We start from the raw sequence: 14,449 nt of genomic DNA, 5'->3' as shown, positions 1-14,449 counted from the left end.
ATGGGTCCCTCGGCCGAGGGGTAGATCAGTCTTTCCACCTGCTAGCCACTTGGCCACTTGGCCACTACGTGACAAAAGGTGAAAGTCTATAAATACTCCTCAACTCTCATTGAGGAGGGGATCCACAATTTAACCTAAGAATCACTATTCATCTGGTAATATCTTCCTTATCTCTCTACAATATATACTTCATCAAGTAACAACAACTTATCTCTCTAAGTTTACTGACTTGAGCGTCGGAGTGAGTTCGCTCGGCCCAAAGCCGAGCCCTCAGTTTGCTCATTGTTTCAGGAGACCGCAAGGAGGATTCAACCAAAGACGTCATTCTACAAGCACGGGTGGTAACAAATAACTGCTCTGGAATTACACCCGGAACAAAAATAAAATGTTATTATTATATAATTATTAAATACGGAGTATTACACAAAGACTCTGTAAACCTGTGAGATAGAACATATAAACTCTTGATGCGGAGTAGCTTTAAGTTTGACTGCAATCGGGGTAGATTGGCGAATTATTTTCATTGTAAGGGTTTAGTTGTTTGAGTAAATTTCTAAACAAGCAATAAAGTAACGGTTGGACGTAGGCTTCGGAGTAGGGGCTGCACCAATTTTTACAATGTCGTTTGTTTGTTTATTTACTCTTACGTTCTTTCACTTTGCTATTTCTCGTTCATACCTATTCAAGTTCTGTGTCACAGTCAACTATACTGTGACATAAAATTGTTGTACCATCTTGTAAACTTACATTCTATTAAGTTTTTCAAGGTTTGTGCTTTAAGGTTCTCTACTTAAGTTATCTTTTTTTTTTTTTTGGAAAAAGGGAACAATAATTAAAGAAAGGTCAAGAGATTACAAAGAGTTCAGGCGGGGGGGGGGGGGGGGGGTCGGAAGAAAGCTCGGTACAAGCCACCGAGTCAATAATACAAAAGTCTAAAAGAAAGGTGGGGATATTTTCCCACCGAAAATTCCCATTAGCAGAAGAAGTATCATCCCTTGAAAACTTGGCCATGGAATCAGCAACGGTGTTCGTGCAGCGAGAATCAAAAGTTATCTTCAAAAGAGGTGAGGCCTTTAATAGTTCCCTACAATTCAAGAAAATATTAGCAGCATTATCCAGAGATGCAGTACACAAATCTTCAGACGAGATAAGCCGAACGACATTAAGGCAATCAGAACTAATAATGTAGTAACCCTAAAGACTCCTAGCAAACATCAGTCCAGCCCGAATAGCCAGGAGTTAACTCATCAAAGGTGAAGAAGCGGAACACCTAATAGTCCACCCCACAATCCGCTGCCCAAAACTGTCGCGGACAACACACCCTATACCCACCAAGAGAGAAGTAGCGCAAAAGGACGCATCAACATTGATTTTGAACCAAGAGAGAGGAGGAGGGGCCCAATGAGTTGGGTTAATGGGAGCAAGGTGGCGCGATAAGGTGGGGTTAACCTGAGACCAGGAGGAGCACATGGAGCTAGTGGAGGAAAGCCAGTGGTGATTAAGAGGGTCCAAAGAAGAGTTAAAGGTGAAATTATTTTGCCTTAACCAGAGGCGCCAAATGATGAAGGAGAAAAGGGTGGGCTAAGAATTATTAGGATGGTTAAGGTTTGGTAAAGCCAAGGCTGGAGATCAGAGGAGAAAAAGGAAGAAGGGAGATGGAAAGAATTCCACACCAAGCCTAGAGAAGGGCAATCACGAAAGATATGGAGGGAGTTCTCAAAGGGGGCGTGGCACATGGCACAGGAGGTGGACAAAGGCAAGCCCCTCGAAGAAAGGGTGGTATTGTGTGGGAGACGATCCCACCAAGCAAGCCACAAGAAAAGGGAGATACGGGGTTGGGTGTGAATGGACCAAATCCAAGAAAGGTTATGGCCATCAAAGGATGGAAGGAGAGGGGGGAGCAGTGGAGGGAGTAGGCACGACTTAAGGAGAAGCATTTGGATGAACAGAGGGAACTAACGGATCTATCAGGACAGGGCAAAATAGGGATTGGGATAGCAAGAATAGACCTGATGATGAATAAGGGAAGGGAGAATTCAATGTTGGAAAGGTCCCACGACCCACTAGTAATGATGGAAGAAACGCGCCGGTTATAGGAGGAGGGAAGCAAGGGGCCGAAAATAAGAGATCGAAGTGGACCAAGAGTGGTCCAATTATCATTCCAAAATTTGAACTGCTCTCCATCCCCAAGGGACCAAACCAAGGAATCCTTAAGAAGGGGCCAATTAACTTAAGTTATCAATTAATTAAGTTAAAAATAAATTTTAAAAAAGGGTACACATAATTCACCCCCTCCCCCTTTTAGGTGTTTATCGTTCTTAACTCTTCAGTTTGTTTTGCTTTGCTATAACTTTTCCATTAACCGCTTATAATTTTGTTTTTTTTTTTTTTTTTTTTAAATTGTTTTAACAGTTTTTTAATTAAATAATGGACACTTTTCTTGTTTGGGGTCATTCTATAACATAAGACGGTCCTATAGGAGAGTTTACGATCCATTGAATGTCTTTAATCCACTTGTGTGCATTAATAGCATATACTTGGTCTCCCGTCTCCCAAAGGCCAGATCTAAGTTGGCAACTAGAAATCCCTCAAAACAGAATTGACACTGCCAGATAACTCAGAATTTGTTTCTTTCTTCACCAATTGTGTTTCCTCTCCTTTAAGCATTACTCTCTATTAATGAAATTGACAAATTATAAGGTATATTAAATGTACAGGATTATCGTCCAACCCAAACAATAAAAAGTGTTAATTTTTATTCTATTACGGAGTAACATTCTACTCTAATATTTATGCACGATATTATCACTTCTAATATATTCTCTCTTCATAGGACGACGTACAATGGTACACCGGTTTACCCAATTTCTCAAATAATATTTGTATATACTCCCTCCGTCTCGGTTATTTGTTATCTTATTCTATTATTGGAAGTCTCAGTCAAATGTTGTCCTTTCTATTTTTATATTGCATTTAATGAGCAATTTGATCTTTCTCCCTCAATTTCGTCCACTTATCAGCTTATAATTGGTCATCTCCTCTTTTCATGATCTTTGTGCTAAAACGAAAGGATAACAATTGACGAGGACGGGGAGTATATCTTAAATTGGCGGCGTCACAAAACCTCTACGCTTTGTATATAAAGGGGGTGCACTTCTCAAATATTGGTAAGCTTACGACATTTTCTTAAAGTAGAAAATATTCTAAATGTTAAAATACATACTGTATTTAAGAAGCTTCTTATATACTAGAGTATTATATATTGCTATGTAATTTGTATTAACTACAAAATATATAAGTTATGTGTGTAGATTATAGTAATAAGGTGGAAAAAATGGCAAAGAGAAGCAAAAGAAATGAAGAAGAGGAGATTATTAGTGATAATAATTTATCAAATTATTGTGAAAATGAAGAGAATTTATTAGAAGAAAGTATGGAAAATATGTTAAATCCAATGATGCCAGGATTTAGCAAAGAAAAAGAAATGTATGAGATTGTTTCTGCTCTTTCACATGTTATATCTGGTGCAATTTCTTCATCTTCATCTTCTTCTGGTGCGACGTCGTCTTCTTGTGGTACAACGTCGTTTTCATATGGTAGTGCTGGAAGGAAAAGAATGCATGAGAATTATGTAGAGGGTGATGAAGTTATAGGAAGTAGCTTGTTTGGTGATATGAGGTTTGTGTCTTCATATTCATCCCTTGCTCCAAAAGGTACCTTACCCTTAACTTCTAGATTATGTAGAATCTTTCTATTTTTATTCCCCTTAATCGAGATTTATTATTAAGAAATCTTAATTTATTATTCTCTTTGAATGATATCGAGTATCAATATCACTATACGTCTATACTTACGTGAAATGTAATACGGAGTACTAAGTATTAGTAATATAATATGATGGTCATATTATATAAAATAATATTCGTACGTTAATATATAGCGACACTAAATTCAGTTATCGAATTAATATCAGTATATATTTGACAATTTAAACGTATATATATTCGCACTCCGGATGAATGGATGATGTCCTTATGTACCAAAGAATATTTAGTTTGTTGGATTCAAAGGATAACGGCATAGAAGCTTTAATAACGATAAGAGAGAGAGAGAGAGAAAATGTGACGATAAGAATGGTATACGTCGATACGTGCATGCACTTCGTCCATGCACAATTAAAAATATAAAAACTACTTCCTCCATTCAACTCCACTCTACCTATTTCACTTTTGTACACTATTCAAAATTGTGTATTCAATTTCGATTTTCCCTCGATACATAAGTGAAAATATATTCATGTGGGATCTTGTTTGATTAAATCTTTTACGAAGTACATTAAAAATATCCAACTTTTATAATTTTTACAAATACGTAGCTAACGATATTTAGCGCGTAAAACACGCGTTGACAAACGTGAAAAAAGAAAGTGGTAGAGTGGAGTTGAATGGAGGAAGTATATTATACAGTATATTCTTTTTGGTAATAAATTCTGTAACGTGTTGGCATTCTTATCACTTCATCAGTGTGAATGAATTTGCTAGCATTCATTACAAGAAAAAACAAAGTCGGTTACCATTCTGTTTTTGGCGTCTGAAATCGGTCGCCATTTGCAGTCTTCCGTTTGTTGAATTCTAGTAGTGTATAGGCTATTTTCTTTCTTTTTCTATTGTATTCGTAACTTACTAGTTAAATTTGTTAGAATTCTAAGAAAGTATTGAAATCACCTAAGTCTAATTAGTCATTATTATAAATTTAAAAGTTTTAGCTAAAATTTCCGTACTTTTTCGAAGTTTACATTATTATGTCAATACTTGCTTGTCCCGCTGAAATTTCTCACCCCCCTAACTATAAATATTGGCTCCATTACAGTATTCATGTATTTGATTATTATCAATTTTTTATATTTTATACCAACTCATTTCCCTTATTTTCATACTTGGGAAAGAACCAGGCTATGACATCCCCACCACAAGAATGACAACAACGTTAACGACGACGACAGCAACAAGAGCATTCACAATTCCTCAAGGTAACACCAAACCCGAGGCCAACATTGTACAACCACAAGTGGAAGTAGGAGAAGCAAGTAGAAGAAAATACAGGGGAGTTAGACAAAGACCATGGGGCAAGTGGGCAGCTGAAATTCGGGATCCCTTCAAAGCTACCCGTGTCTGGCTTGGCACCTTTGACACTGCTGAGTCTGCTGCCCGTGCTTACGATGAAGCTGCCCTAAGATTCAGGGGCAGCAAAGCCAAGCTCAATTTCCCCGAGAATGTCACCCTACTGAATACTCCGGCTACTAATGATTCTCCGTCAACAATTTTCGCAGCAAGTCGTAATATCGAGCCGTTAGATAATTACATAGGGAATTATTCAAGGTTAAATAATAGTCAGAATTATGGTGATTATGGAGTTGTGGCAGACCATGAATTTTTTGACCAAGTGGTTATTACTTCTTCACTGAATCCAACTAATGAAGTTATGACACGTAGAAGTCAACAGAATGTGGATGACTTTAAGGATGCGTCATCAAGTTTATAATGTTAAGAGAGGACGGATCATCTATCTCACTTTTTGTTATTTTAGGTCTCATTATCTTTGTGTTCGCATAAACGGAGTACAATCTCTAATGTTATTACACAATCTTTTAATTTTAATTCTCTGTTTTGACTTTTGAATGTTTCCCATGTTGATACTAAGTACAAACACAGGGACATGGTTGAACATGAGGTATAACAGTGGTTGACTCTGGTCTGACTTTTGACATAGTTTATTTTAACGGCCATTTATGTCTTTGTCAGAGCCATTTTAGGTTGACTTTCCGTAGGTTGACTTAAATGTATATTTTAGGGGTTTTAATATTTTAAGGTTGAAGTCAAATTAGTCCAACAAAATCCTGCTTTGAGAAATGTTTCTTTGCTGCATTGTAGTGACTGATTGACTGCTGTCAATTTTTCACTAACAAATAGTGGTATTGGCGTATCTAGTGACACATGAACCTAGTAGAACCTAATGAAGTGTCGACACAACCTAACATCTAAAATTAAGCAAACTGAACTAGTTTAAAATAAATAATCTGAAAGCATAGATATGTATTTGAAAACATTTGTATGGCAAACGGGAACCTTGGAACTAATATATCAAATGCCAATTATAAAGATGTCACTCCAGAGCAGAGGCGTCTTAAAACAAATGGAGGCCCAGTGCGACACAGGAAAATGAGGCCCTAAATATGAATGCACAAGTTTATTATAGTTCGATGTTTGTATTAAATTTCATTAATATAAGCTTGTAATCCGGTGACTAAAAGCGGAGGCCCGGTTTCCACGCGTGGTCGTTCGTGGCCTTAGACACCCCTGCTCCAGAGTTATTCAGTATATTTTTCCAACAATGAACTCACATCCTGCAACTACTAAGGGAATTGGCAACATCGATCACAAAACGGTAGCGAACGTCAGATTTCGCAAGGCGCTCTATCGCCTTGTTTATGTAATCCATTTTGATGAGTTCTATTTCTGCAGTTATGTTATGCTTTCCACAGAAATCTAACATTTCTTGCGTTTCTTTCATCCCTCCTATTGCGCTTCCTCCAACCATCTTTCTACCTGTGAAATTTATTTTGCAGATTTGTTCAGTCTATTTGATCCCATGGTATTAAATCTAGGTTACGACAATATATCATTACCGCTTTCTCAGCATGTGTTAAAGGTCTACATCTGTATTTTGAGGCGATACTGGCCACATATATGGCCCTGAGGCCGATTTTGTGATCATGGTGGAAGACGGTATTTAAAAGGGAAACAACCATAAACTCACCAAAGACCAAAGGGAACATGGGAAGCTCAAAGGGTTTGTTGGGAAGACCCACTGTGACCAGCTTTCCGTTTATCTTCAGCAAACCAAGCAGTGGCTCCAGGGAGTGAACTGCTGAGACTGTGTCGATAATGAAGTCCATGCTTCCCTTTGCAGCCTGCATTATTTAACGAAGCTGTGAGACAATTTTGATGCTAATTGGTTTCGGACTCAGAATATGAGTAACATTGTACCCTATAATGACTAGCAGGACATTTTCAGAACTTAATACTTCCTAACAGGCAGCGTAGCCACATATATGGTTGTGGGATCTTGAGACCCCACAGCTTTTCGATAACTGACGTTTTTTATCATTAAAATTTGTCCGTTTTGAAAATTTTATGTCTTTAAGACCTCCTAATAAGAAATGATTAACAATTACATTAGAATAGACCCCACAGGTAAAAGATTCTGACTTCGCCACTCGCTAAGCTTACTTACCTTCATCTTAACAGCATCAGTGCTAACAATGAAAGAATCGGCACCAAGTACTTTGAGAGCCTCGTCTTCTTTATTAGGTGAGGTGCTAATCATAGTGACCTTAAGCCCAAAGGCTTTCCCAAACTTGACAGCAACATGACCAAGGCCACCAAGCCCGCAAACTCCTAAATGCTTCCCACTTATTGCCATCCCGTAATACTTCATTGGACTATAAACTGTGATACCAGCACATAAGAGAGGTGCAACTGCTGCAGGAGGTAGATTGTCGGGAATCTTAAGCACAAAGCGTTGGTAAACAACAATGTTGTTGGAATAACCACCGTAAGTTCTTGTCCCATCTTTATCCTGGGCATTGTATGTAAAGATCGTATTTGGACAGTAATTTTCTAAGTCTTCCTGACAACATTCACATTTTTCACAGGATCCTACAATGACACCAACACCAACAAGCTCTCCGAGTTTGAATTTAGTTACATTTGTGCCCACCTTGGTGATGATACCAACAATTTCATGCCTGATGAAAGAAAGTTAACAAATAGATATCGTTAAAAATCATAACACAAAACACATATTGAAGAAGGGCCTAAAGTCGGTTTTAAGAGTTAGCGAGTATCTTTTATATTTTAAATCACTAAACTAATACGGAGTAGAAATAGGCAAAGAGATATACCCAGGAACAACAGGATATCTGGTAAATCCCCAATCATTTTTCAGAAAATGTAAGTCAGAGTGACAAACTCCGCAATATTGAATTTGAATTGTGACATCTTCTGGACCATTTTCTCTGTAACAAGAACATGCAAAATTTCAGTTAATAAAAGATGAACAGAACTATTTAATCTAAAAATTTCTACAAATTTACTACTCCGTATATATTCAAGCATCTACGTAACAATACAAAATTAACGATTAAGATAGCTATGATCCTCAGATTCCTCACTATGCATCAATTTTTTATCACAGTATCTAACGAGCTCTTGCAAAATGCGGGGTAAGAAGTCGGATGTGCATGACCTTATCAGTTACCACTGTGCTAACAGTACATGAATGATGTTTCTTGATGATACATTATAAGAAAGGGTGCTAATTTTCGCAGTATATATTTTCCTCATTACAGTACACTATTGATAATTATACCCCTTTCATTTCCCATTTTATTTTCTCTCTCTAATCTCTTTCTAATGTTTTCTCTCTAATTTAGCACACACAATCTCCATTGATAAATTACGTACTACGTTCATAAATATTACTCGTAAGTATTTCATTGATAAATTATTTTTACACACCCTCTCCTATTACCTTCTTCCCACCATCAACCACCAAACCACCAGCCGAGAGCCATTACTACCGCCACCATCGTTCTCTACATAAAAGAAATTTTAATGGACACCATAAAGAACAAATGAAGAAATATGCAATTTACATTTATTATGTATAGTGCGTATAACCAAGAAATGAATAAAACAATGAAAAATAGTACGAAAAATAGTACTGCAAGTAGTAGGTTTCATTCATCCGGGTTGGTGGTACTTTGTGGAATATATTACATATATGTTTCCAGGAACAAATGGGCAATGGTACTACTGACCACCGGACCAACATCTGACCTTAACACCGCCACACGCCCCTCACACTTATCATAAAAAAGCCAACATCTAATTCCGACCACCAACACAGCGGCCCTTAAATCCGTCGATCGGTCGTGCTCCACCCATCTGCCTCTCCACCCGTGCTGCCACTGGCCACCACCGCAAAGTACCACGAAACCCTAATAAACTCCAATACTTGGACAAAGAAATTACTCAATTTTTCGAAAATAAAGCCTTGTTTGTTTAATAATTAGCAATTAACTAATCACATTCAAATTGGAATTTGTAAATGATGAAATTTGATTGATACGAGAGATGTATTATTAAAGATTTGAATAATTGAGTTTCGTGAATATTTTTGAACAACGGTATGTAAATGGAAAAAAATAAGCAAAATCTACTGTAATGAATAAAGTACGTACTGCGAAAATAAATTACGTTATATAATAAAAGATAAAGGATTTGATCATACAGACAATATAAATTATTCCTTTTGCCGGATTTTATTGAATAAAAACTACAAACCCAGTCAGATATTGGATCGTTCGAAGATGTTCGAATCCGATCCGAAAAATAACTCGAATTGGATATCCATATCCGACATTTTCGAGACCATATCAGATATAGACACCCATCTAAGAATTTTCGGAAATCCGTAACCGATAAAAAAAATGTCATTTTTTAATTGTTTGATCTGAGTATATTAAAAAATAGATGGGTTCTAAGCCGTAATTATCCCTACTTAATTACTGTAAAATAATAATATTATTATTATTATTATAAAAACTCATATTATTATTTCTAGATATGTAAGTAAAATATATTTATTGTAATTATTTAAAGTAATTTTTGTTTTATATCTAAAGTTTAAACACATTTATTTTACCGAAATTCGATTTTATTTATTTGAACTCGGATAGTTATTATAAATTAACAAGCTCGTTATAACTTATGATAGTTTTCAATTGAGTCAATGCTGTTTTTTAGAGAGTCATAATAATTTTTTGAGTTAGAAATTGTGTTTCAAATAAAATCATAACTCGTCAAATTATTAATTAATTAATTATTGTTATTAATTTTTAACTTCATTTAAAAACGTAATTATGTTTCACAATTAAATACATGCGTATTTTCATTCAATGACAAATAATAAAAAATGGAGGGAGTATTATATTTTTAAAATAAATAATTTAAAATGTGATGTATTTAATTTATTTTGGATGATATACACGTTGGGTGAGAAATTGTCTGAGGTTTGCGAGTAAATCATGTAGAGAGTTGGTAGTATACAATTTTTCTATACTATATTGCATTTTCTTTTTGATAAAAGTGAATAAAATTCGTAGTGTTTTTAGTGACATGATCACTCTCCTTGTACTATTTGTTTTTGCTTTAATAAAGCTAAGATTATTTATTAGTGGAGTACAACTTTGAACAAAATTATGTATTATGTATTACATATTATGTATTTTTTTTTAAATTAGGTATTGTTCATTATTTTATTTTATCTATAATCTATAAAAATATATAAAACATAAACCATTGACAATTTATTTCCCGCTCATTTTAGCGCAGGCCTATTAAGTGTTAACACTATTTTCTGAAAGTGGATCAGGCCCTACGAACTTTCTTACCAGCCCACTACTCAGCTACCTACCTACTTCGTAACTCATAAGCTTCATCACCTAGGTCATATCAACTGACTTGGTTTAAGATATTTTACATGTGAGATATTAAATTTTATTTTTCATTTTTTGTTCTTTTTGGGCAGTAATCCACCCACAAGCCCCCGAGCAGTCCATATCCTCCTATTGTTTTATGGATTTTTTTAACGTATGCCCTTATGATACATATTAATAACCCATATATGAAATAGCTTTATTTGTTTTGGAAATACACAAATCCATATTTAAGATGATATTATCCGTCTTAAATTTAAAATGGATCAAGCTAAGTATTGTAGAGGTAAATAAGGTAATAACAAAATGTTTGTCCTACATATACAAGTATGTATATATCGACCCGTTTAAATTTAAAATATATATATATCAGACTTAAGAAAGATCGAAAATATCATATTTTATTCAATAATTGATCATTTTAAGTGATTATGTGTCAAAATCTTAATACATACTCCCTCCATACCACACTAATGGTAACATGGACCCACTTTTCTCCTCACAAAAAGTGGGTCCATGTTACCATTGGTGTGGTATGGAGGGAGTAGGATATAGGATACCAGCTAACTTCGCTGGTAAACTAATAAAAAGTGATATTAATGACCCGGGTTCAAAACCCCGTCAACAACTAAAGGCCTACGTCCCCCACGTATCTTACCCTAAATCCACTAACAACATATAATTTGCTACGTTATTTGTTGAAAATATTACCACGTTACCCCTCACCTTTTCAATTGCCTATAGAAATATAATATCTAATTTAGGTTAATTGTGAGGTATAAATATATGTGGTTAATAGATTTACTGGACCGGGTCAGTTTGAGTGGGGTAAGATTGGATGGATTCGGGTCATTTTGGGGTCTTGGGTAATTTTTAGTTCTATTATTAACAAGTTACTCGGGAGTATTGGTCATTATACAACAATAAACACTCGAGTCAGGTTAGTTGGAGATGCGAGTCAAGCTAGGGTCCTTAGTACAGGTGTCTGGTCGGGCACGGGTCGAGTAATATGGGTCGGGTTATTCAGATCAAGTTAATTTTGCCAAATCTATGTATAATTGATTCAAAAAATATGATATTTGTTCTTTTGTGTTTGACTACTTTCGTGTTTGACTATTTTCATGTGAATTTTTTTTCTACAATTCGAACCATTTATGTAAGATGTTGTAAGTTAAAATAAGAGTCGATTAACAATTACTTCCTTTTACATACTACTATTCTAAAATAACTCCATTTTATAATTTTTCTTTATATTACTCTCATAACTTTTACCTATTTTCAGTCTCAGGCGACATTTACCATCGAAATTATTTTAGAAAAGTGGTATGTAAAAAGGAGTAAATGTTAATTGACTCTTAAAATATTTAAAATAATCAAGTTGATATAATGTTGTAGTGGTAAAATTTTAAAAGATTATTTAATTGTTCATTTTATATGCCCATGCAATTTTGCACGGGTTTAAACTAGTTACATATAAAACGTAAACATAAACATTTACGTACAAAAGATGTATAAAACGTAAACATAAACACAATTACGCCTAAAAGGTGGTGGTCTTTCAGAAATTAATTCCATAATCTAAGCTGCGGGTCCTACATTGACTATTAAAAAAGAAAAAAAATTCCTTGCACAATATGACGTGGGTGCACCACAATGGAAGAAATGATTTTGTTTTTATATAGATAAGATGCGTCACGAATTGCTACTTTACAAATTACAATAATAAAAAGAGTAACAACTTTAATGAATCAGTTTTTTTTGCACCGTATATTTAATCATGCTGAGCTACCCCCACTTGACCGTGCCATTGTACAGAACTTGGGCAACCTAGTCACGTACTCATGTAAACAAACTAACAGTTTTTCTTTATACATTTCATCGAAAGTGTTGAAAAAATATACTTCGTAATCCATATACTTTATAACTACCTTCTTTTTTGTGTGAAAACTATTTTAATTGAAAGTAAACAAATGATTTGAACCGAGAAAGCATATTATAAATGGCTTGGTAAAATTTTCAACCGGACGCGTAAAACTAAATGGTTACCTTCTAGAGAAATAAAAAGAAGAAAGAAAGCCAGTAGAATCAGTAGCAGCAAACCCAAAAGCTTTGTTTGGATGCTCTTCTACGGGTGACTTCGCCATCTACGATCAACTTTCTGTGAAAATAAAAAAAAAAACGAATCCCAAATTATAAAATTCCAAAATGTATGTACGATAATTAGATGACGAATTATATATTGTACTCCATGCAAAATAGAATAAAATCAGGTAGCGAAGAATACGAGGAAACAAAAGGAAATGGAAACAAATGTGTAATCATTCATGATTCGCCCCCATTTGTAGATGGAAGTCTCTATTGAGAATAATATCATTAAGAATATTGTCGTAAATATTTCTAACCATATTTATTAAGATTCTCTAGGTCATAATTATCTTATATTATCTTGTAGATATTCTTGGTTGATCCTCATTCTTGTACTCTAAGTCATGTATCATATGTCTACTTGTAATCCTAGGGTGACTTGTACATAAGTCATCTATTGTACCTTCGTTTATTTATGCAATTCTGAATAATATAAATCTTTCTCCTAATTCTCTTTATTCTATCATGGTATCAGAGTCTCGTGCTCTTGATAGAGGGTAATACCTCAGAGTAGATCCTTAGGCCAAATCACCCACCCAAAACCCGATTTCGCTTGGCCTATTCCTATACCTCTCTTCCGCTGCCACCACACCTAGAATTGCATCCAACCAATTTGTTTTCCCTTGGCCACTAGTGTTCAGTCAGCACCCTCTCCCGCCACTACCTAATTATGGCACCGCCCTGCTTACCGATTATCAAAATTTAAACCTATCCCTCACGTTCAATCTACGTTTCTTGCAAATCAAGTGTCATACCAACCAATTGCTTCATAAGGCCTACCTTACATTATTTTAATTTTTTTCTTTTTACGTATAAATTTACACCATCAAAACCATTTGTCAAAGTTGACAACGAAACCGAACCACCATATCACCACTGCGACATTGTGCACAACCCAAATCAAATTCAGCCCCTCATTGCTTCCCATCTACTAATAACCAACAACTCCAATTAACTTTACGACCATAAATCCAACCAAAACCGGAAATCTATGCTTCAGAACAAACACTGAAATTTCGACCACCCGAGAATTGCATCAAACCTACCCTTTCGATCACTACCAAATTTTCTGCCACCACCCACTTGGCTACCACAGTCAAAACCCCATGTCCCTCTCATACTCACAAATTATGGACACAAAACCTTTATCACGCACATTGTTGTTGTTGTTGCAACCTTAATCAAACCTCCAACTAGTAATAATGGTTAAAACTAACCATTTGTTTATCCTTTCATCAGGTGTAAAGCGTTAATAAGCACCCAAAATCAAGTCTTCCACAATTCAATTGCTGAAATGTCCTCATTCACCATTACAACCAACCATTGGTGCCCCGTATCGTCCCTACAACATTGAGACATCATTACCCAGCCATGACATACTTGCAACTGCCAACTTCCAACCATCCACTCACCCCCACTCCCACATTGAAAAGTTATGAACGATAAACACCTAATAGGGGGATGGGGTGAATTATGTGTACCTTTTAAAAATTTATTTTTAACTTAGTTAATTGATAACTTAAGTGAAGAACCTTATAGTACAAACCTTGAGAAACTTAATAGAATGTAAGTTTACAAGATGGTACAACGGTTTTATGTCACAGTATTGATGACTATGACACAGAGATGGAAATATGTATGAACGAGATAAGAAAGTAAGAGAACGTAAAAGTAAATGAACAAACAAATGATGTTTTAAAAATTGGTTGAGCCTCTACTCCGAGGCCTACGTCCAACCATTAT

General features: G+C 35.4%; 2 protein-coding genes across 3 annotated transcripts; one reads left to right on the top strand and one right to left on the bottom strand.

The window, feature by feature from the left end:
* The first annotated feature begins 2,666 nt into the window (after window positions 1-2,666).
* LOC141631193 (ethylene-responsive transcription factor ABR1-like) lies at window positions 2,667-5,678 on the top strand. 2 transcript variants are annotated; one of them, XM_074443896.1, is made up of 2 exons: window positions 2,667-3,713; window positions 4,952-5,678. In XM_074443896.1, exons 1-2 carry the CDS (start codon window positions 3,302-3,304, stop codon window positions 5,539-5,541), a joined length of 1,002 nt encoding a protein of 333 aa, XP_074299997.1. In that variant the 5' UTR covers window positions 2,667-3,301; the 3' UTR covers window positions 5,542-5,678. The 2 variants fall into 2 exon arrangements, with proteins under 2 accessions (XP_074299997.1, XP_074299995.1); XM_074443894.1 differs by having other exon boundaries at window positions 4,946-5,678.
* A 422-nt stretch (window positions 5,679-6,100) lies between these two features.
* LOC141631200 (putative mannitol dehydrogenase 1) lies at window positions 6,101-12,751 on the bottom strand. Its single transcript, XM_074443903.1, has 5 exons — window positions 12,608-12,751; window positions 7,964-8,077; window positions 7,294-7,807; window positions 6,817-6,970; window positions 6,101-6,605 (listed from the first exon to the last, which is right to left on the bottom strand). The coding sequence occupies exons 1-5, from the start codon at window positions 12,703-12,705 to the stop codon at window positions 6,397-6,399; spliced, it is 1,089 nt and encodes a 362-aa protein (XP_074300004.1). The 5' UTR covers window positions 12,706-12,751; the 3' UTR covers window positions 6,101-6,396.
* Window positions 12,752-14,449: the final 1,698 nt, after the last annotated feature.

Source organism: Silene latifolia, chromosome 2 (assembly GCF_048544455.1).
Source record: "Silene latifolia isolate original U9 population chromosome 2, ASM4854445v1, whole genome shotgun sequence".
Lineage (NCBI taxonomy): Eukaryota > Viridiplantae > Streptophyta > Magnoliopsida > Caryophyllales > Caryophyllaceae > Silene > Silene latifolia.
Note: the sequence above shows the minus strand (reverse complement) of the source record. Positions and strands in the feature narration are given on the sequence as shown.

Coding starts and splice junctions, on each gene's coding strand:
- LOC141631200 (XM_074443903.1), bottom strand. CDS start 12,705: ATGGCGAAGTCACCCGTAGAAGAGCATCCAAACAAAGCTTTTGGGTTT. Junction 8,078..12,607: donor TCTTTTTATTTCTCTAGAAG/GTAACCATTTAG, acceptor TTCTTGTTACAG/AGAAAATGGTCCAGAAGATG. Junction 6,971..7,293: donor CTGATGCTGTTAAGATGAAG/GTAAGTAAGCTT, acceptor TAAATAATGCAG/GCTGCAAAGGGAAGCATGGA.
- LOC141631193 (XM_074443894.1), top strand. CDS start 3,302: ATGTGTGTAGATTATAGTAATAAGGTGGAAAAAATGGCAAAGAGAAGC. Junction 3,714..4,945: donor TTCATCCCTTGCTCCAAAAG/GTACCTTACCCT, acceptor TACTTGGGAAAG/AACCAGGCTATGACATCCCC.